Raw genomic sequence first — 24945 nt, forward strand, 5'->3', positions numbered from 1 at the left:
TATTACTCATATAAATATGTACTAAGATGTATTAATAGTATATATTAGTACAATAGTTTAATATATTTTATTGTGCAGAAGTAGTGCTGAGGTCCAATTAAAGATGTACTATATTTAATATAGTATATTTGATTGTGCTAAAGTGGAACTATTACAATTATATTCTAGGTACACGTTAAACATCTTGCATTTAAAGACTGATATTATTCAAAGATCATACAGTCCTCATCAGTAGTACCAATAAAACTAGAGGTCGACCGATTATCGGCGTTGATATATAAGTATTTTTATAATTATCGGTATCTGTCAATTTCAAAACTGAAAACTGCCGATAAAATAATTTTAAAGTGTTTGTCAGAGCCCTTTTTGTTCATAATTTCGACATTTAAAATTTATCAAATTTATTTTTACACCAGACATAAATATATCGGTTCAAAATATTGGTTTACTTGATCTGTAATAATCGGTATTGGCATCAGCTTTAAAAAAAACCACATCGGTCGACCCCTTATTAAAATCACATTTTAGACTTAAAATTAATTAATGTGAACTGTGCATAAATAGTACGCCTTTACTAGGGTGTGTATATACAGTCAAACCAAATATTTTTTTAGACATTTTTTTTAGTAGTGGACGCAGTAAATAAAAATAGTAACAATGACATATCATACACAAAAATTCTTCATACCATGGCCTACCAGGAAAAATGAAAAAAAAAAAAAGTGGGACCAAAAATATGACTATTTTCAAAACTATAACAAATAAACTGTGATAATGTGAGAAATGTTTATTTTGTCTGAATAAATTTTGGTTTGACTGTATGATGTTTGTTATCCTTTTGCAAATATTTGCATATTTTTTAGGTTCACTTTAAATATCTTGCATTTATTATTGAAAGATCATACAGTCCTCATCAGTAGTGACATTAAAACTAGGGGTTGACCAATTATTGGCGCTGGTTAGGGCTGCATGAGTAATCGCACGATGTTGTGAGGCGTGTTTAGTCAATGAAGCCGGTACTTTAATTAGTAGTAAATCTCCATCACGTGCGTTCAGCGTTCGGCAATTAATACACAGGGGCGTAAATCACTGACAAGCTACGCCAAGTCGCGCTCAAAATCGAATGCGATTTTGATTTACTACTAATCAAAGTACCGGCTTCATTGACTAAACGCGCCTCACAACATCGTGCGATTAATCGTGCAACCCTAGCGCTGGTATTAAGCATTTTCATGATTAGCGGTATCTGTCTTTTTAAAAACCGATTTGACGAAAGCATTTAAAAAAGTTTGTCAGAGCCCTTTTTATTCATAATTTCGATATAAATTGTCATTTTTACACCAGGCATATCGGTTCAAAATATCGGTCATCGGTCTACTTGATCTATAATAATTGGTATCTGCCCTGAAAAACACATATCAGTCAACCCCTAATTGAGACACATTTAAGACTTAATATTAAGAAATGTGAATTGTGCAATTGTGAAAAATAATACTCCAATGTTGAATTTAATAATAATAATAATAAAATTCTTAGTATATATATATATATATATATATATATATATATATATACTACTATTGAAAAGTGGAAAAGTGTATGGTCAGTAGGAGTTGGTTTTTTTTTTTAATAGAAATTAATAGTTTTAAAGATTAATTAATTAAATTAATTTAAGAATTACATTTTTGAGTAAGTGCTGTTCTTTTAAACTTTCTATTCATCAAAAAATCCTAAACATTTGTTATGGTTTCCACAAAAAATTTAAGTCAAAACTCTTGAGCACCAAAACATAAAACAATTACTTTGAATTGTATTAATATTTCACAATAATACAGTTTTCATGTATTTTCAATCGAATAAACGCAGCCTTGGTGTTTATATACATGGTATGATTATAAAAGTTCATTTTTTTTATTTTGCTAAGTGTTCTGTAGTACACAAGGAAATAGCTGTCATGCTATCTATCTCGTTTATGACTGGAAGACCCTGTACTTTTGTGGCGAAATCCCACACATAACTTGACCTACAAGAAATGGACAGTGTGTAGGAGAGAAGGATGATGTCGGTTGTTTTTTGAACGGAGAGCTGAGGCTTCGCTGGCAGAAAGGCAAGTACAGGTTGCGTCATTGTGGCCGTTGATGTCATTTTGCTGATTAACCCATGTCATTCGCACAAGTGTCCTCACACTTAAGCTTTGTTCCGTCAGTACGGTGGCTTTGTGGTCATCGTGAGAAAGACGCATTGTTCTGTGTCTATTTCTGCAGTGAAAGGTCTTGTCGAGGGCAGGCATGGGTGTTCGCCACCACTAACATATGGCCTCAGATTGCTCCTACGAGCGTTGGGAATGTCTTTCTCTTATAGTTTTTCATAATTGAAATTCCCATCCCACAATCCCTCCGTGTGAAGAAAAGTTTTTGGTTATTTCCACTGGAGATCCTAATATTTTCAGACCATTCTTTCTGAAATCGTATGTCCATGCCTCTGTGTTGCAAAAGTGACACTTTTGAAAATCCTTTCTGGCTGCGTCTGTGTCTCTCCCGAATCGGCTCTCTCTGTCTATTCATCTTTCTGTTCCTCTTTGTCGAGTTATTGTGAGTTGTTCTGAGGGCAGTCCTCCCTGAATAGCTATTGTGCACTCTGTACCAAGAGCCGTCATCTCCTTTAGTCTGCATGGCAGACGTTCGATGAGCGTCTAAGACGTGTCGTTAACCCTGCTGTGCTTGTGTGTACAGGGGTGATGAACCAACACCGAGAAAAACACTAGAGTAAATCAGCCATAGTGATCTAGCACAGCAAGTGTACCACAATGCCTTGGCACCTTTGTTAACAAGCCGTGTGCTAAATATGAGTCTACCCACAGCTGGGATTTATTTTATTGGATTTTGCTCAGGCTAACAACAAGTGATTGCATCATTGCATCTAATGTGTGTGTTGTCAGGCCGTTTGGCCGACGCTGATGTTTGACTTGTCACTAATTTGATTTCACCTTGACAAGATTATCTGTTTCAGATAAATCTACTCTGTCTGAATTATCAGCCTGTGATTTAAATGTGTGTAAGACAGAAAGAGGAAAAGGAAAATATCTTTCAAGAAGGCATTTCCTTTATGCTGAGAGATAAGATCAATAGACATTATGTAGTATTGCTTAATACTTCCTGTTACGCATAATGAGCTGAAATATTGACTGAAGGAAAATTTTATTTATAAAGCACTTTTTATGTTCTTTACTAAATATACACTACAAGTCAAAAGTTTTTGAACAGTAAGATTTTTAGTTTTTTGGCTCACCAAGCCTGCATTTATTTGATTCAAAGTACAAAACAAACAAAAAAAAACAGTAGAATTTGATATATTTTTACTATTTAAAAAAGCTGCTTTCTATTTGAATGTATTTTAAAGTGTAATTTATTCCTGTGATCAAAGCTAAATTTTAAAGTACACCTTTTTCAGGATTCTTTGAATAGAAAGATCCAAAGATCAACATTTATCTGAAATTAAAAGAAGAAATTATAAAAAATAATACTTTTATTTAGCTTTAAATTGATCAAAAGTGATGATAAAGACATTTATAATGTTACAAAAGATTTCTATTTCAGATAAATGCTGTTCTTCTGAACTTTCTGTTCATCAAGGAAACCTGAAAAAATTATACTCTGCTGTTTTCAACATTATAATAATAATAAATGTTTTTTGAGCAGCAAATCGGAATATTAGAATGATTTCTGAAGGATCATGTGACTGGAGTAATGATGCCAAAAAGTAGCTTTGAAATCACAGGAATAAATTACGTTTTAAAATATATTCAAATAGTTTTTTTAAATAGTAAAAATATTTCAAAATGTTACTGGTTTTACTGCACTTTAGATCAAATAAATGCAGGCTTGGTGAGCAGAAGAGACGTCTTTAAAAAGCATAAAAAAATCTTACTGTTCAAAAACATTTGACTGGTAGAGTATATATGTAACTAAGAACTGGTGACAGACTGTTGAATTATTAAAAATGAATGCATATCCAAGGTAGTAAAATGGTGTAACAATGTTACAAATACGGTAGTGCAAACTACTTCAATAAACGCTTCAGCAAAATGTTTATTTGTAATATTATATTTGTAGAAGGGTATTTAAAATTTAAATCTCTTTGTTGGTTTTTCCATAGTCAGCAGTTATTGATATGGCTGATATGCCAGTTTTCTTACATGCTTTAGGTACATATCAGTTTGAAGTCCTTTTGACAGCCAGACAAATATTCAGTGAGAAAATCTGGTGTGATTTAAACATTTTAATTTGAATGCGGAGCTGTTAACACGTGTTCGGGGCCTTTATGAATATTTGCATTTGCTGTTAATGTTTTAATCTCTTTTTCATCGCATTGCAAAGAAAAGTGGCCAGCCGATAAGATGCAGCTTTAACGTCACATGTCCAGAGCCTCTGTTATTACATAAAAATATGACTTGCTCACAGACTGTTTTTCTATGTGACAGTTACATAGCAGAGGAATAATCCAAAACTAGTTATCTTACCATGTACTCTTGTATTTGGTGGTGTTCGACCATAGCGAGTACAAAAATCTGAAAGGCTGTTTGAAACAACTTCGACTTAGGCTACATTTACACTAGTGTGTTTTCATTTTAAAACTCATGACTTTTGCTACGGTTACGCCTGTCGTTTACACGACTCTGGCGTTTTGGACAAGATGGAGACTTTGGAAAAAGTTGTAGACCGCGTTTTAGTTTGAAAACTCCAGGGTTGCATTTCAGTGTAAACGGACCAAAGTGGAGACCTTTGAAATCGATGGTGTGGCTGGCCACATTCACTCTGTGTATCCTTGAGAGAGATTGTTTCTGAAACGCAGTGAAAACACCAGTGTAGACGAGGAACATTTTCATTTTAAAACGCCATTTTAAAACAAAATCACACTATTGTAAACAGAGCCTTATTTTCTTCTTCATGACAAGCAAGTTAGAAACAGAAAGTTGTGCAGCGCTGCTTTGTGCACCATAGTAAACACTGTGTTTCTTTACATCAGTAGTGAGCAGTGAGTGAATTTGCATGCTATTTGCCATATTTTTTTCATAATCATATTGCTCAAGTATGTATGTGTGAAGGTATTTAAAAATGGAAATTCTTGCGATCGATTCTGGCATCAAGTGAGCTGAGAGATTTAAGTGATTCTTCATTGCAGTATGAGTCAGCACTTGTGCTGCTGCATTCTGAACGTTTTGATAAAGCTTTTAGGTAAACTAGCCAAAAATCATATGCAGTCTTTACGTGTATATGCTACAAATAAATGGGTTTCAGTTTTCACTGTCAGTAGAGAAAAGAGAGAGAGAGAGAGGGAGAGAGAGAGAGAGAGAGAGAGAGAGAGAGAAACAGAGAGAGAGTAAGAATGAGCGGAGAATCTCAGGTCACCAGCAAGTCTGATTAAAAAAAAAAAAACTATACGACAATTACTTAAGCACTTTTTAAAATGTATTTTAGATCACTTAGATTAGACGTTGCATTGAGATCTAGATTTTAAGTCCATTAGTGATTTGGACATTTGGTGTATCAGAGATCATTTGTTCTAGTTGTTGGAGGTGCGATGTTTGTCCGGATTTTCTTTCATAATTAGTTGATTAAAAGTAATACAATTATCAAAGAGTAAACATTATTTAAAAATTTAAATCTCATTTTAATCTTGAGTACCTAAAGAGTAGTATTGCAGCCTTCTTATCTCCAAAAAGTCATAATAAAAGAAAGATACAGGTTTACAATTTTCTCTGAAAATAGCCAAGCTCCTGGAAACGTGCCATGGGCGGAGCTAAAAAGTCACAAGCACTTGCGCGCTGACTGCTAACAAAACAGAAATTTGATGCAGTTTCACTTACTGCCTGCAGTTCCAAATCATGACCTGGATCCTTTATCAATTGGAAATGTCTAAATTGTTTAGATTTTTTTTTAGACGGCATGTTAGGTTGTTATATATTGGTCGATTCACATTGTTATAAAAAAAAACAGCACAGGCTTATTGAAAATGCACATTAATTCTCTGCCAGTAGGAGGCGCTTTTGAAACAAAAGAAATATAGTGTTTTCCACATTTACGGCTGTAAACAAAGCAGCTCTGCATTCACAAACACTAATTTATCAACGAAAATGCCATCGAAACTTCCCTTCAGAGATACATTTATGAAAAACACCCACACTGTGTTGTGAATTTGAAACGTGCAGCTTGTATTTCTATAATGAAATCATAGCCTTTTGAAGTTTAATCTTCATATTAAGCCACATTGCAATTTATTGTCTTTCCCTCCCCAAATTTAAGACCTCTTAAAAGTATATCTGAAATTGTGTGCGTGCGTGCGTGCGTGCGTGCATGTGTGTGTATGACAGCGTTTTAGTGCCACGTAAAAAAAAATCTAAGATTACGAGATTAAAGTCATAATATTTTGAGAATAAAGTCGAAATGCTACGAGAATAAAGTCGAAATGCTACAGAATAAAGTCGAAATGCTAGGAGAATAAAGTCGCAATGTCGACTTTATTCTCTTAATATTTTGACACTATTCTCGTAATTTCGATTTTATTCTCTAAATATTACTTTATCTCGAAACTTTAATCTCGTATTTCTTCGGGGGTTTTTTTACGTGGCACAAAAATGCTGTTGTGTGTGTGTGTGTGTGTGTGTGCGCGGCAAATCTGTTCCTTTAGTTTATAAAAACCATTGTAAATCCCATAGGGTGTGTCAGGGCATCATCTGTCTACAAGCATTGGTATTAAGATCACTATAATCAGTCTTGACGATCATGCTATATGTTATGTCTAAATATTTAGTTACCTTACGCGGAAATAAATCATTTCCAATGTGTGACATGACTCCATTGCTGCTTCCTCATCCTACTAACACCACTGCCATACTTTCACAGTGTGTCCAGCCTTGTAACCTACAGTCCATGTAATTAGCAAGAGGCAATACCACGACAGGAATTAACGAGGGATTTTCTCATTAGTCAGGAGGCTTAGCTTCCCAAGGGGTGTCTGGAGGGGCAGGAGTGTGTTCAAGTATTGCATGAATGATATATTGTGCTGTGTGCTGCTAATACAGCTTAGCCTCAGTTATTGATTAGCAAGTGCTGTTATTTGAAAAGTATAATGTTGTCTGACTGCACTTACCTGTGTGCTTCCAAAACACAATAGGGGCATTTGCACCAGAGGAACCTTTTCATAGTTCACAGAAATAATGGTGGAAGTTCGTAATCTTTGACGTGTTCACGCTGGAGGTAACGAGAAGCATTTTTAAACCTGTTATAAACATGTTCAAGGCCCAGAAATGTAGTAAGCACATTGTTAAAACAGTATTTGTGACATCAGTGGTTCAACCTTACTTTTTGTGTGCAAAGAAAACAAAAATAAAAATTTTATTTAACAATTTCTTCTCTTCCGTGTCAGTCTTCGACGCATGTTCGCGAAAGTACCACAATGGTTCCCTGAGTTCAAGTCAGGTTAGCCTTTTGAAAAGATTGCTGCTCTATAATTTGCTTACAAAACTTCTTTGAAGATAGCTGAAGCAGCTGAAAACAAAATTCTGTGCTACTTAATGCAAAATGTATGCTATTCAGAAACAAACATTTATATTAGTTGGCCTTTTTAGTCACTTCCCAGGACTGGAGGTCAATGTAAACCCCTATACTTGAATCAGGAAAGGGGAGAATTTATCCGTAAAGGTCAGCCCAAAGATTTTACAGGTCAAGCTTAGTAGTTTCCCCTAAGCTGCCTTTGCTACAGTCTGCTTTTCTGTAGATATCGTAACTCTTAGAAAAAAAAGGTTATGTCAACAAAAATACAAATAGTGGAAAAGTTATACTTCTCTTGCAGAGCGTGTCAGTTCAATTAAGCTTTCAGTTGTGCAGTTTTTTTAAGCCTTTGCATCAGTCAGCACATAGAGGAAACACAAAGAGAGAAAGACAGAGAGAAATAAGGGGGATGGGAGAAAGATTTAAAGGAAGAACCATCCATCCAGCCCTCTGTCCAGGAGCATCCTCACCACAACTCCACAACTTGATGGTTAAAGCTAACAACTTGATGGTTTAAGCTAATTTAGGCCAACAATGCCAATGTCTGTGTTCGTTGCAGGCTTTGCATGAACTTTTGAATACTTTGGATAAAGTGTCTAATAAATGCATGTATAAAAAAATTTAAATGCATATATGCAGTCAAGCCCGAAATTATTCACACCCCTGGCAAATTCTGACTTAAAGTTACTTTTATTCAACCAGCAAGTTTTTTTTTTTTTACCGGAAATTACACAGGCTTCTCCCAAAAGACAATGTACAAGATGACAATGTACAAGAGGCATCATTGTGGAAAAAAAATATTTCTCTGCTTTCATTTACATTTGAACATAGCATGTCCAAAATTATTCATACCCTTTGCAAACTGTCACAGTCTATGGAAAAATCCAAAGTTCTTTACCATTCCAAATAGTCCAAGCTGTTCTAAAGCATTCTAATTACCCTGATTCATTAGGAACAGCTGTTTTAATCAACTCAAGTGAAAAACAGAAGCTAAGACAGATGGCTAAGACAAAGGAGCTCACTGAGGACCTGCGGCTGCACATTGTGGCTGCTCACAAGTCAGGAAAGGGCTAAAAGACCATATCTAAATGTTTTGATTTTCCAGTGGCTACAGTGCAAAGTATTATTAAAAAATACAAGACGTGGTCGGAAGCCTAAAGTGACACCTGTGCTGGCCAGGAGGATAGTGAGAGAGGTAAAAATAAGAAGTAAGAATCCAAAGATCACCACCAAGGCCATCCTGATGAATCAGGGCTCTGCTGGTGGCAACATCTCAAGGCAGACAGTCCAACGGACACTGCACACCATTGGGTTCCACAGACGCAGACCAAGGAGGACACCACTTCTCCAGATAAGGCACACAAAAGCCCGCTTGGCCTTTGCAAATGCTCATCTGGACAAAAAAGAAGACTTATGGTCTTCTGTTTTATGGTCAGATGAAACAAAAATTGAATTGTTTGGCCACAATGATGTAGCCTTCATTTGGCGTAAAAAAGGAGAAGCCTTCAACCCTAAGAACACCATCCCCACTTGTCAAACATGGTGGTGAGAACCTAATGTTTTGGGGGTGTTTTTCAGCTGGTGGACCAGGGAACCTAATCACAGTAAACAGCACCATGAAAAAGGAGCAATACATCAAAATTCTCAACAATAACATTTGGATTTGGAAACTTGGATTTGGGCACCAGTGGACATTTCAGCACGACAACGACCCAAAACACACAGCAAAAGTGGTGAAGAAATGGTTAGCAGACAAAAACATTAATGTTTTGCAGTGGCCCAGCCAGAGTCCTGACATAAATCCAATTGAGAATCTGTGGAGGGAGCTAAAGATCAGGGTGATGGCAAGGAGACCCTCCAACCTGAAAGAGTTGGAGCTCATCGCTAAAGATGAATGGGCACAAATACCAGTGAAGACATGCAAAAAGCTGGTCAGTAATTATAGGAAGCGTTTGATTGCTGTAATAGCCAATAAAGGCTTTTCTATTGATTATTGAGAAAGGTTTGAATAATTTTGGAAATGCCATTTTTTGTTCAAATGTAAATAAAAGATGAGTAATATTCTTTTCCACAATGATGCCTCTTGTACATCGTCTTATTATCTTTTGGGAGAAGCCTGTGTCATTTCCAGTTAAAAAAAAAAAAACTTGCTGTTTGAATAAAAGTAACTTTAAGTCAGAATTTGCCAGGGGTATAAATAATTTCAGGCTTGATTGTATGTGACAATAATGTGCAATGTGTCTTTCCAAAAAAGTCTTGATAACAATGAAGATAGAAAGTTTTTTTGATTGACAAGCTTTTGATTTGCAATATGAGTTGTGTGTGGAAAGACTGTAGGTTGAAGATAAGGGACATGAGCTCATTCACAAGCATTGGTTTGAGCTCAGAGAACAGAGTGTTGCTCACTAGGAGTCCTTGCTAACATTTCTGAATAATTAATAGGGTTTTTTGGGGAGATGAGGAGAACCAATAAGAATGTAGGGATTTGCACTGTTGCGGGACGCACCGTCTGCCGTAGTGGATTTGGGAGTACCATCAAAGCACATTGCCCCCAGGTTTTTCTGCACTCCTACAGAAACACTCACATATATTCACCGCCAAATTCACTGATTGTGATGGTTGCAAATATACACATATTTTAATCATAAGCTGGTTGGTTGGTTGTCTGAACGGCTAGTTAAGGCTGGAATACACTACATGACTTGAAATTTGAATAGATTTTTAAAACACTTGGCATCATACACTAACCGACTTTCAGCAACTAGCGACAACTTCTTCAGACTGTAAATCAGCAGAAAATCTGGGCAAAAATCCTGCAGTGTTTTCCAGGCTTTAGTCTAAAATAAATAGTTCACTTAAAAATAAAAATTCTGTTATAATTTACTCACCCTCATCTTTTGTGTGACTCTCTTTCCTCTGTGAAACACAACAGAAGATGTTTTGAAGAATGTTACAACTGTATTGGGCCAAACATTTATTCAGTCCAAGTCAGTAGGAAATAACATTGTACCCTGCTTCTGATTTTTATTTTATGAGCAGAAAATTTAGATGTGTTTCTTATGGGCCAAAAAATGTAGATACGATTCCCTAAGCATATTTTATTGGACTGTCCTGGTTCATCATGGATCATGGTGCTCTGACTAAGATTTCATATTCTCATTGAGTCTTTACAGAAACCGTCAGCATCAGCGGCGAGCGCAGGGAGGTCTGTTTGTGTGTGCGTGTGTGGTATCACGCAGCATTAGGCTGTGCGCCAAAGACCCAAAGGTTAATTGGTTGTCTCTGTCAGAGTTTGAGCGTTGCTGAACTCGCTGAGGTGTGAAATAGATCTAAAATTCCCCATAAAGTTTGCTGTCTACTAAATCAGCCTTCCTGGAGCCACACTTATTGATTTGAGTGTGAATGGTTGTGTCCTTTGTGACACACTTGCAGTAGATACTGTGGTCTCATATTGTAGATATAGACCTAATGTTCGGTTGAGCACACATCCGAGTGGCTCCAGGGGCTCTGGGGGAGGCGACTGGGTGGCTGTGCCCGCGTGGCTCTGCATATGTCACAGATGTGCTAATGTGTGACTGAGCGGATGCATCCTGACTGCAGGCAGTCAGATGGAAATGTAGGTTACTCTGGTCATCCATACTCAGTCCAGGAGGAGGAGTGAGATTGGCCTTTGTTTGTGTAAGTGGTGGTTTTTGATGGAGAAAAAATGAGGAGGAAAAGTGTAAAAGGGAGTGATACAGTCAAACCAAAATTTATTCAGACACCTTCATTTCTCACATTATTACAGTTTATTGGCTTTAGTTTAGAAAATGATAATAAAATATGACAAGAAGTTAAACTGTCAGAACAAATTCAACTTGATAATGTCAGATAACTTTGATAGAAAGGTATGTAACAAAACATGGTAATGCCAAAGTGTCAAATCAACTTTTTGGTCCCAGATTTATTATGAATTTTACTGGTAATCCACTGTATCCTCACTTACATAAAGGAACTATAGTGTCCTGCACCCATTAGTAAAAATAATATCAAAAATTATATCTTTGACTGGTTTGACTGTATGGTAGATTGAGGATTATTGTTATTATTGCTAATAATGTCATTGTTTCCAGTCTGATGAAGGCTTGAAAATGAAGCTTTAATAAACTCGTACATTTTGGCAATTTGGTAGTGAATTTGTATGATTTCATATAAAACACGATTTAAAAAAAAAAGGTCAAGCTTTAATCCCAGCAGATTTTACAAAAACATATATGATTGTAGTAATGCAACCTGTCGCCAAAAATTTAGTGTCGTATTGGTTACCAAACCTGGTGAAACTTGTGTGTGAGATAAATTTTTGTAATTAGTAATTGCTGTGAACATAATTGGCAGGCATTAGTACACTGACAGGGAAATCAGCCAATTACAGGCACTGCTTCCTGTCATGTGGCTTTTACCCTGTATTTTGTGCGTGAAACACACAGTCAAGCACATCCATGAAGAAACATCACAAAATTGTGACCTTGTCCAAATTTCCAAATTGCCTTTTCACTGCTCTCTCACTTTCTCTCTGCACTGTACCTTACTCACACACACTCATTCTGTTATGTAACAGTCTTAGAGTATGTCAAAGCTCAGCAGTAGCACACAAAGGCATTTAGGTTAACGTGTGTGTGGCATGCATAACTCTTTTGAAATGCTTGTTTCTGATTGGTCTGTAATGGCATTTAACAGTTGAATTTTGTTCTAATATGATTGCTGAACTTTATAAATAGACATCAGAGAACCAAGTGCCTACATAGCTGTGTTTGTTTCTGAACTTTGTTGAGCCTTAATTTGCATGTAATCTAATACAGTTATTTCAAATCAAATCAATATTTAATGGCCATTTGAATTATTCATTTAGTAAGCAGTTTAATGAGGAGGATCATGTACAGTTGGCATTAATCAAAGTACTTTACAAGACCAAGACCCGCTAGAAATGCTTATGGAGGAGCTCGCTTTTGTTCTGTTTGGTTTTTTATTCTCAAACGCACACAATAGTCATAAGTAATGAGGTGCTTAGGAGGGAAAGGAATGCAGGTTACCATGCTTGCACATAATCCTGCTCTGGTGCAAGGTTTATTGGTCTAATGTGGACCTCTAGTGGCCAGTTACAAGAAGGAAATGGCAGAATATTCTTATAAATGTAGATATACTGTTCATGGCAAAAGTATTCATTATTTTTCACATTTTATGTTGCTGCCTTATGTTAAACTGCTTTAAATTATTTATTTTTCCCACATCAATCTACACTACATACAGCATAATGACAAAGCAAAAATAGAATTGTCTTTGTCAATTTATCAAAAATTAAAAACCTGAAATAAATACATTGCATAAGTATTCATACCCTAAACTCAGTACTTAGCTGTTGCACCTTTCCAGCAGACGGACATTTTCAGGTTTCATCAGAAATATTTGATTAGGTTCAAGCCCAGGCTCCTCAAAAGTTATTCTCGTAGCTTCATAAAATTACAGTTGAAGTTGAACCATAGACTATTTTAACCATGTCCTTATTACCTTTTTGGACCTTAAACATGGTAGTTGCGTTGCTGGTCTGTGCAGAAAACGCTTGGATTTCATCAAGAATATCTTAATTTGTGTTCTGAAGGTGAACGAAGGTCTTATGGGTTTGGAACGACATGAGGGAGAGTAATTAACGTCAGAATTTTCATTTTTGGGTGAACTAACCCTTTAACACAAAGGATTAAATTAGCATCCATATCTGAGCGCCTAATCTTAAACATCTCTGGAGCAATAAACGTTTCATAACATGAAACCATTTGGCATTCATGTGTGCTTGTTAGTATTTCAGTTTAACCTTGCATGTATACAAACACATAACCGAGAGTCCTCATTCCCATCTCATATTTTGCTGTAGGGGCTGTAGTTCATGGACACTCACATCTGCTGCTGTGTATATGTGCGTGCTGTGCATTTCCTCCTGGGTGTGCTCTACACATTTCCATGTAGAGCCGTGTGGCTAAGCATGGATTTGAATACACTCCTCTGTGTTTTTGTATGTGCAGTGTGCACACAACATTGTACATACACTGAGTACACTGCTGTTTGAGAGATTTTTGGGTCAGCTTTCTTGTGAAATATTCCTGTGTAGGCTGGCCTCTCTCAGTGTGTTGTTCAAACGGTGATACAGTATGCATGTGGTTGAACCAGAGCAAGAGACAGATATGCAAACAAGGGCTGTGGTTTCTATGCAGATATTGAGCTGGAGAGTTTCAGTATCCCCATTACACTGAAAAGACCTACAGCTCAAGAGACAAGCAGGAGTCAGAAGGTGAAATTTACCGCTGTATGTTTTAATGATTGATTTTAGTTGCTTAGTTTTTTATCATATATTATATTATGTTATATCATAATACTTAAAATAGTTATTAAATGAATATATATGTATATAATTTAATTTTGTTAATATATTATATTAAATATATTAATTTTATGGTTCAGTTTTTGTTTTCTTCACCCGGCATGATTTCAGATGTAATCCTGCGTTTGTTTGTTTTTTTGGCAGCACTTCTATATATACAGTTGAGGTCAAAATTTTACTTGCACTTTGTAGAATCTGCAAAATGTTATTTATTTGACCAAATTCTTCAGAAAAATCCTTTGGGTCCCTCAAATTGTTTGGGTTTTCAGTGTTTTGTCTATTTGAACCCTTTCCAGCAATGACTGTATGATTTTGAGATTCATCTTTTCACACTGAGGAAAACTGAGGGACTCATATGCAACTATTACAAAAGGTTCAAATGCTTACTGATGCTCCAGAAGAGTCTTTTTTAGTTAATCAGGGTATATTTAACCTTTGTCTTCTGGGGAACATGTAAGTATCTTCTGTAGCTTCTGAAGGGCAGTACTAAATGGAAAAAAATATCGTATTAAGACAAAATAAGAAAAACGTACACATCTTCATTATGTTCAAAAGTTTTCACCCCTGGCTTTTAATGCATCGTATTTCCTTCTGGAGCATCATTGAGCGTTTGAACCTTATGTAATAACTGCATATGAGTCCCTCAGTTGTTCTCAGTGTAAGAAGATGGATCTCTAAATCATACAGTCATTGTTGGAAGGGGTACAAATACACTAAAATGCTGAAAAACCAAAGAATTTGTGGGACCTGAAAGATTTTTCTGAAGAACAGCGGGTGACTCATAAACAACTATCAGTAAACAAAAAAAAAAGGTAACAACACAGTAGTGTATGTAAACTTTTGAACGGGGTCATTTTTATAAATTCAGCTAGCTGAGAGAGGTTGTGTAGCAATACGATTTGGAAGCAGCATGCTGTAGTTTAGTGATCATTATACAAATAAATGATTATTTGACTGCCAGTCAAAATGTGTTTGGCTGAATAAAATGTTGGGATTCTCTTTTGGAATGTTTTGCCACACAGCCTCACAGGACATTGGAAAATGTTGGAGCAGCTTTGAGTCTATTATCACGATTAACCTTATTATTTCAGTATGACAGGAAGTCCCATATGTTTCCATGCATGACAGGCCTCTTTCTCTCTCTTCCAAATACTCTTGACTATTTGAGCTCTTTGCCAACAGCCTTTCCATAAAAACAGGAATTGTGTCAAATTTTTTAGAGGTTAGCAACGGGTCATTGTTTTGTTGGATTGGTCCTCAGATGTTGCGTCCAAGTTTTAAGAACTCCCTAGCAGGGTCACTTCATAGTCGCGTATGTATTCACAGATATATATCCTCTATTACCAGTTACAGTAGATTTCAAGTCAAGTAGTCAGTGGTGGCTTTGTTGGTGTTCTGGGAGCAGTAGTTTCTGTTAGTCTCAGGTGAGAGAATGGCTTCTATTTCTGTTCTTCCTGTGTATGTGAGTTTACAGTCGCTCGATTTTACTCTGGTTTGTGTGTGTTTGTTTGTATTGTGTGGTTTGTTTTCGTTATGTAGAAGCTCACAATGGGTTACACTAAAATAACAAGCGCCTTCAGCAGCAAAGACGTGGTGTGTCTAACAGTAATGAGGTAGAGATGCTTTCTAAAATAACTCTTTCAAACAGCTTTTCATTGACTTACTTATTTACTTTCATTTGTACTAACCAGACATTTATATTGAACTACTGCACTGTTGTTGTACTGTCATTTACAATTTATTAATATAGCAAACACTTTTTTTAAAGCAACCTTAATAGTATGTTATACTCGTGAGCTTGCTATTTCTAGCATTGTTCATAAAATCTAAATATCTCTTTAAACGATGACATTAACTCTTTTCCTGTTGGCTTACATTGTATTCAATCTTTACCAGTTTAGTTTTTGTTCATTTTATTTTGCTTTTCTTATAAGTTAAGACACTTTGAGAATTTGAGAATTGGTGTAATTTGAGAATTGGTGTAATCTATTCAAACAGAAAAATAAATGTATGTACAGTTGAGGTCAAAAGTTTACAAACACTTGCAGACTCTGCAAAATATTCATTATTTTACCAAAATAAGAGGGATCATACAAAATGCATGTTATTTTTTATTTAGTACTGACCTGAATTACATTTTATATAAAATACAATTACATAAGAGAAAATAATAGTTGAATTTATAAAAATGACCCCGTTTAAAAGTTTACATGCACTTGATTCTTAATACTGTGTTGTTACTGAATAATCCACAGCTGTGTCTTTTTGTTTGTTTAGTGATAGTTGTTCATGAGTTCCTTGTTTGTAATGAACTATTAAACTGCCTGCTGTTCTTCAGAAAAAAAATTCTTCAGGTGTGTTTTTTTTTTTTTTGCATTTTTGTGTACTTGAAACCTTTCATACAGTGACTGTATGATTTTGAGATCCATTCCAGGACAACTCAGGGACTCATATGCAACTATTACAGAAGGTTAAAACACTCACTCATGCTTCAGAAGGAAAAACGATGCATTAAGACCTGGGGGTGAAAACTTTTGAACATAATAAAGATGTGTACATATTTCTTATTTTGCCTAAATATCTATTTTTTTTTTTTTTCATTTAGTACTGCCCTTCAGAAGCTACAGAAGATACTTGCATGTTTCCCAGAAGACAAAATAAGTTAAATTTACCATGATCTTCAAAAAGTTTTCACCCCCCCTCCCCACCCCAACTCTGAATGCATGGTTTTTCATTCTGGAGCATCAGTGAGCATTTGAACCTTCTGTAATTGTTGCATATGAGTCCCTCAGTTGTCCTCAGTGTCAAAAGATGGATCTCAAAATTATACAGTCATTGTTGAAAAGGCTTCAAATACACAAAAATGCTAGAAAACCAAAGACTTTGTGGGACCTAAAGGATTTTTCTAAAGAACAGCAGACAGTTTAACTGTTCAGGACAAACAAGGGGCTCATGAACAACTATCACTAATTAAAAAAACTAAACAAAAACATAGCTGTAGATCATTCAGGTAACAACACAGAATTAAGAATCAAGTGTATGTAAACTTTTGAACAGGGTAATTTTTATAATAAAATAAAAATATACATTTTCTTGTGGACTATATGTAAATGTATTTTATGTGAAATATCTTATTCAGGTCAGTACTAAATAATGCATTTTGTATGATCCCTCTTATTTTGTAAAAAAATAAAAAGAACATTTTGCAGATTGTTAGAACATCTGCTACACTCAACATCAACTTTTGACCTCAACTGTATGAATTTTTATTTATTTATTTTTTACCTTTTTTTTGACAGGGCTGATTAATACATTTATATAATTTATGTAATTTATATCATTTATGTCAGATGGTCATTCTGTGATGTCTGGATCTTTCTGCTTTCTAATTGGCTCCACCTGCCGATCTGTGCGCCTCATGGAAAAACATATGCAAATATTTCTGTGCTTAATTTTTAACTTTATTAAATTCTCTTCATGCTTTCGTCTCATTTAAAATGTGTTTTAAAGCAACAGTGTTGGAGTCCATTTAGTTGTCGACCGAGAACACATCAGTACAATAATTGGCAGATGCTTTTGAATTCCCTGTAAATCTTGGATCTCTCTGTCAGAGTTTTTTACAAAACCTGTCAGAATCAGACAGTTTTTTATTAGCTGGTTGTGTTTCTCTTGGCTTTCTTGTTGCGGTGCATGTGCGCACTTATCTTTTGAGACATGTATGTGTATTGGGGTGGATGATATACTGAGATAATTAACTGATAGAAATTTGTGAACCGGTAGAGATTTTGAACTCTATTACATGCTCATGTGATGTTGCTGTGCTATGTGGTCATGAAAACTTAATGTTTTTAATTGATTATAACTTGTTGGTACGCAATTAGCAGTGAAAGAGAGCTCTTTTCGCTATATACGTACTGTCTGAGAGACGTGAAGATGGTGCTCATAGAGCACAGGAGTGTTGAACCAAGTTATTTTTGTGTAAACACATTCATTTAAGTCTTATGTGAAAGCAAACAGCTGAGAAAGAAAACACACGTGTAACAGTATATTGGATTTGGGTAGCTCTTAAAGTGACAGCAGTCTAATATTCCTGCTGTCTGTCATTCATGTTAATCAAACAACAAAAGAGAGAAAATTTCTCACTGCTCTTGATTAAATCACTCTTGTAACTTTTCCTGTCTTGCCTCTCTTCCTCTGTTTTGTCTACAGGGTTTATCTCCTACCGGACAGGGCCGACCTGAGTCCCCCGTTTACACCAACCTCCAGGAGCTAAAGATCTCTCAGTCGTCTCTCCCACCTGTTCCCTCTTCCTCCCCTCTCCATATCCTGGGCGACTGGGAAACGCACAAAGATACGAGTGGACGAAACTTCTACTACAACCGTATGACTCAGGAGAGGACCTGGAAACCTCCCCGCTCACGAGACAACGGGGTCAGTCGCGGGGACACGTCCAACTCTGGAGACATGGAGGTAACGGACAACAAAAATGTCCTTACTGTAAATAATATATATATATAATTTCATCTGTAATACCAACATACCATCTGTGCACTGATGTAATAATGCTAATGTGAGTGTGACTGTGTGCCCACATGCTTGTGCATGTGAATGTTTGAACTAGGCCAGAGTTGAAGTAGGTCTTTAGTCTATATTTAAGCCTATGAAAAATGCTGTTCAGATATTTAAGCTTCAATAGACGACTGACCCAGCTTCACACAGAACAGTTTAGCAGCTCACTCTCTGCGGTTATCGCTATTATTATGGAATATTGTTTAACACAACTGTTTCTGTTAAGTTTGTCTGGTTACTGTAAGAGGTGATGTGTGTGCCTGTGGTTACAGGGGTAAAATATTTGACCTGTTTTCCGAACTCATCTAGGACAGCTGTATCTGAAGTTGCAATCCAAGTTTCACTCATTCCATTGTTCACAGCTGCCATCTAGTGGAAAAATATAAATTTGGGTATCATAAAAGGTGGACATGCTAGGCTTTGTTGTTTATCAGTTACAGATACAGTTACAGATGCTCTAACTTAGCACCAAAACTGTATTAAAGTGTTTTATTTGTTTATTGTTTTTTAAATAATAATAATATTTTTTATATTATTATTATATATGTTGATGTATAATAATATAAATGTAAATAAAAATATAATAGTATATTGTTATTACAGCTTTTATAGTTGTACAGCTACAACTATTATCACTGTTTATTATGAAATGTATATTCATATTTAATGTTTAATAATATATTGTTAATATATAATGTTAAATATATATTTAATAAAATATTGTTTTTTACCAATAATAATAATAATAATTATTATTATTATTATTATTAATTAATATAATAACAATACCAATGTTCTTTTAATAATAATAGTAATAATAATGTTATTTTTAAATAATATTTAAAGAATATTATTATTATTAATGTATTGTTTTAAAATATAAAAATAATAGTACTCATAGTAGTAGTATTAGTATTAGTAGTAATAATAATAACAATAACGATAATGTTCTTTAAATATTATTTAAAAGTAACTTATTATTATTATTATTATTATTATTATTGTATATGTGGCTATATACGAATAATGTATATAATTAATATAATAATATATTACAACTACAGCTTTAATAATAATAAAGGTGTTGTTTTTTTATTTTTAAAGAACATATTATATATTGTTATTATTATTATTATTATTATTAATGTATTGTTTAAAAATATATTAATAATAATAATGTTCTTTAAATATTTAAAAAGTACACATTATTATTTAAAGAATATTATTATTATTATTATATATGTGTGGATATACACTAATAATGTATAATTAATATTATAGTATATTATTACTACAACCTTAATAATAATAATAATAATAATAGTGTTATTTTAAAATAATATTTAAAGACACATTATTGTTTTTTTTTTTTCATGGACTATATATGTGTAATAATAATAATAATAATAATAATAATAATGTATTGAATTAATATATAATAGTTTATTATTATTATTATTATTATTATTATTATTACAACTTTTATAATTGTACACCTACAGCTATTATCACTGTTTATTTAAAAATAATACAATAATAATATTAATGTTATTTAAATAGTAATCAATAATATTATTATTTTTTAAAAATATTTTGTTATTATTATTATTATTTATGTTTGTTATATTTTAGATTTTTTTATATTTTATTATTATTAATTATACTGTTATATTTTGTTATATAATGTTTTGTTATATATATATATATATATATATATATATATATATTATTATGTGTTATTTTATAACAATAATAACAATAATAATTTGTGTATTCAAATGTGTTATTGTTAAATAATTTATTTTTCAATTACTGGTAATAATAATACATTTGGTTTGTTTAAAATATATATTTATTTCTTAATAATAATAATAATAATAATAATATTAATAATATAAAAATAAATATAATATTTTGAAATAAATGACATTTGCTTTCACATTTATTTATTTTTTTCAAAGTGACTTTAGTTTTGTTAGCGCCATGTCACACTGTTGACTGCTGATCACTGCAAAACAAAAAATTCGCAATTCTCTTGTCTTTCTGCTATTTTTTCCTCATTGTCTTGTCTTACTGTATTCTTCAGCATTTGTCGTCTGAGGAGAATTGTCCCAGCACACACTCCAGTCAGTCAGACAGTCAGTACGGATCGCCCCCTAGAGGCTGGTCTGAGGAACTGGATGAGCATGGCCACACACTCTACGTGTCTGAATACACCAATGAGAAGGTGCTTGAAAGAGCTGCTTACATACAGAAATCTTTTTTTTTGTTATGAATGAGACAGTGTAACAAACTCTTTTTGTTTGGCAGTGGATTAAGCATGTGGACGAACAAGGGCGGCCGTATTACTATAGCGCAGACGGATCCCGCTCAGAATGGGAGTTACCAAAAGTAAGTTCAACTGCTTTAGCTCTAGTGTCATCTAGGACAGTAGGACGTTTACTGGGAAAATCTAAAAGTAACCCTGATTCTCTAATCTAGTTAGTTGAGATCAGTGTCTCTAGTGCCTGAGTCGCGGCTGAACACGCTTCTCTTTTATTACACATCCTCTCGCTCTCATTGCATCTAACATATACACACATGTTGTACTTTGGGGGGCTGAGCGGGTTGGGTGGGCTTATGATCGGAGGAGAGGATCTGTCCGCACATGGTGCTCTGGACGGTGAGGAGAGAGGTACCTCAGTGACTGATTTTGTTCCAGTTTTGTTTACTTTTCTGTGTCTTTATCACTGCTAGTATTTGTTTTGTATATAAACTAATTGTATTTTCCTCCTGAATGTTATTTTTGTGGTAACTTTGGTGTATTTTGTGTTTCTCTTATCACTAATCGGTTTAATCTATCACTTTCTCATCTCTCTTTTCCTTTCTGTTTGTTCCCAGTATAATCTCTCTCCTCCAATTTCTGGAGACGCTCCTAAGAGTCACAGTTTGGAAAGGAAGCAGCAGGAGCCCATTGTGTTGACCAAGTGGAGACACAGCACCTATGTGCTGGATATTAGTGACAAGGTATGAGTCACAAACAAATGTTCTTTAGCACAACTTAAGCACAATACGGTCTTCAAAATAGAGTTCACTTTTGTGTAATATATATATATATATATATATATATATATATATATATATATATATATATATATATATATATGAATGTGAATGCTTCCAGTCGGCACATGTTTTTCCAGTTCACCAAGGGTTGATTTAGTTGATCCAAATATAGTAAAAACAGTAATATTGTGAATATTATTACAATTTAAAATACTGTTTTCTATGTCATCTCTTGTATTATGTTCAGATTCTGGGTTTGTTTTTATGTTGTGATTCAAATTGAGTGACACTTATTGGATTCGAAACTGTTCACACAGTTAACCAAAAATGAACATAAGAACCACTTTTTAAAGCTTAAAAATATGACTATTATAAACAGTGTTATAATTTTTATATTATGCTTTTGTGAAGCTTAAGCAGTAGAGCATGGTGCTAGCAATGTCAAAATCATGGGTTTGATTCCCAGCAAAATTATCGTGCTTGGAACTGATAAAAACCTTCAACATAATGTATATTTCTTCAGATAAGTGTCTACAAAATGCAAAAATGTAAATCTAAATACCCTCAGAGGATAGTTGAGAATCTGGCATACCAAAATACGTAAATTGTCCATTTATTTTTATCCTGTTAAATTTGTTTTGTATAAAATAATATATTTAATAATAATAATAATAATAATAATAATGTATATTGTGGTATATTAAATGGTATATTAAAATGTGTTGTATAATATTTATTTATAATATTTATTTAAAATAATACATATATAATATGAATAATAAATTGTTTATTGAAATGTATTATTTTGAAAATGTATTGTTTATTACTGTTAATAACAGTACATATGTTTTATATAAAATGGTTAATAATAATAATAGTAATAATAATAATATGTTTATTTAATTATTGTTATTTATAAACAAATAATACATTTTAATGCAAATAATATTTAAATAAATAACATTTCCATTCACATATTGTAATAATACAGTAATAATAATAATATTATAAGTTGCATATTAAAATGTATTGATTTTAAATATATTGTTTGTTATTGTCAATAATAATACATTTGTTTTGTATGAAAATATATGTATTTATAATAAGTGTTATTAATTATAATTATTTATAAACAAATAATACATTTTAATACTAACACTACCATTCACAATAATAATTAAAACAATAATAATAATAATATACACATAATATACACAAAATTAACATTTACATTTACTTATTGTTTTTATCCTGTTATATTGGTTATATTTATTTAAACATTATACATAAATAATAATAATAATATTTGAGTAAATATTATTTCTATTGACATATTGTTGTTTTTATTCTGTTATATTTGTTATATTTATTTAAAAATAACACATAAATAATAACAAAAACAACAACAACAATAATAATAATAAATTGTCTTTTAAAATGTTTTATTTGTAAATATGTTGTTAATAAAAATAATACATTTGTTATGTATAAAATATAATTAATGATAATGATAATAAAAATTTGTTATTTATTATTTATAATAATAATTATTATTAGTAGTATTTATTAACAAATAATAAATTTTAATACAAATAATAAGAATAATATTTAAATAACATTTACAGGTAACACTTTACAATAAGGTTCATTAGTTAACATTAGTTAACCGTATTAGTTAACATGAACTAATAATGAACTGGACTTATACAGCATTTATTAATCTTTGTTAATGTTAATTTCAACATTTACTAATACATTATTAAATTTTTGTTAACATTAGTTAATGCAGTGTGAACTAACATGAACAAACACTGAACAACTGTATTTCCGTTAACTAATGTTAATAAGGATTAGTAAATACAGTAACAAATGTATTGTTCATGGTTAGTTCATGTTAGTTAATACATTAACTAATGTTTAACTAATGAACCTTATTGTAAAGTGTTACCCATTTACATATTGTGATAATAAATTAATAATAATAATAATACATTTGTTTTGTATAAAATATTAAATTGTTATTTATTTAATTATTATTATTATTATTATTTATAAACAAATAATACATATTATTATTATTATTATTATTATTATTATTATTATTATTATTTAAATAAATAATATTTACATTCACATATTGTCTTTTTTATCCAAAGTGATGTTCTATCCTCAGAGGAGAATTTTTTTATTTATATTTTTTTTATTTATATTTATCCTAGATAACGAGTATTTCCAAAAACTCAAATTGCAATAACAAGGGTACAGTTACAATACTGTACAGTTTAACATGTAGTTTATTACTTTGATGGCAATGCTGAATTTGTATTGATTGGTTTCTTGGTTATGCCTTTTTTTTATAGTTGCTTTTTTATTGTGTTTATTGTTATTATTGATTCCAACTCTCAGTCCCTTCTAAATCTTTTCCTATGAAAACCAGCATGTAGCCTAAAAGCCAATTAGAAGTCTGTCAAAGTCATTTTTTCCTTCACCCAGATGCCAGCGAAGATTAACACAGACCAAATATGTTTCCTCTAGGAGAGCACAAGGCTTTTAACAGTCCTTAATCTTGTGATTTTTCTTCTTTTTTTTTGGTGCGTTTGTGTGTGTGAGAGTACATGTGCTTTGTATTTGATTTTGTCACTCAGTTATGCTGGTTCTATAAAGATGCTAAATGAAACAAGCCTGACATTATGTTGCTCTTGTGTCGCACAATGGTTTTTATTCCAGCTGTCATTCAGAAACAGATTGTTCAGCGTGAACCGCCTCCCCAGGGCCTTCGGCCTGTCACTGTACAGAGAAGTTAGTCGCCTCATAATGCTGTAAATCAGATGTGATTCCAGACGTCTTGATTTCTTCACAAAATTAAAACAGTTCTCAAGCGAATCAAGGAAACAAATCAGCTTCGAGTTAATCAAAACCTGCTCAAAATGTGCACTTCATGATTTATACATGATGTATCTGATTGTGATGCTTGCATCTGCTGCTTTTATACTAACTCCTCATTAACTCATTGTATTACTGACATGTCAACATAATCTTGTCCATGTTCTTACAAATCATTGATGGCAAGACGAAATTAGATTACAGTAACCATTCACTGTCATGCAAACGCTAATAAATCAGCCTTTTTCTCTTAGGAGATTCTTAACTGCCTTCAGAATGGATCTAACCCTTTTGTATTCATTCTCTAACTCCCTGTTTAACTCCACACTTTCTCTGCTTTATAACTTGTAGGAGTCTGTAAATGCCAAACACAACTCTCCTGAATCAGACTCCTGCCCCTCTTCACCAAAACACCCCTCTACCGTTAGTATACACACTAACCCGTGTGATTTAATGCATGCTGTTTTCATTGTATTAACATTACGTTCT

The 24945-nt window shown here is 33.3% G+C and overlaps 1 protein-coding gene across 6 annotated transcripts in view; it reads left to right on the plus strand.

Moving 5' to 3' along the window:
- The window catches only part of arhgap12b (Rho GTPase activating protein 12b), a 74100-nt gene that overhangs the window by 36883 nt on the left and 12272 nt on the right, over window positions 1–24945 (plus strand). For 3 of the 6 annotated variants that reach the window (XM_073828083.1, XM_073828081.1, XM_073828085.1), the window contains exons 3-7: window positions 18169–18429; window positions 20615–20755; window positions 20839–20919; window positions 21409–21534; window positions 24808–24879. In XM_073828083.1, coding sequence (XP_073684184.1) covers window positions 18169–18429; window positions 20615–20755; window positions 20839–20919; window positions 21409–21534; window positions 24808–24879 — 681 coding nt within the window. Of the gene's footprint in view, window positions 1–18168; window positions 18430–20614; window positions 20756–20838; window positions 20920–21408; window positions 21535–24300; window positions 24373–24807; window positions 24880–24945 lie in introns of all 6 variants that reach the window. The other 3 variants (XM_073828084.1, XM_073828086.1, XM_073828082.1) reach the window with 2 other exon arrangements.

This window comes from Garra rufa, chromosome 22 (assembly GCF_049309525.1).
Source record: "Garra rufa chromosome 22, GarRuf1.0, whole genome shotgun sequence".
NCBI classification, from domain to species: Eukaryota; Metazoa; Chordata; class Actinopteri; order Cypriniformes; family Cyprinidae; genus Garra; species Garra rufa.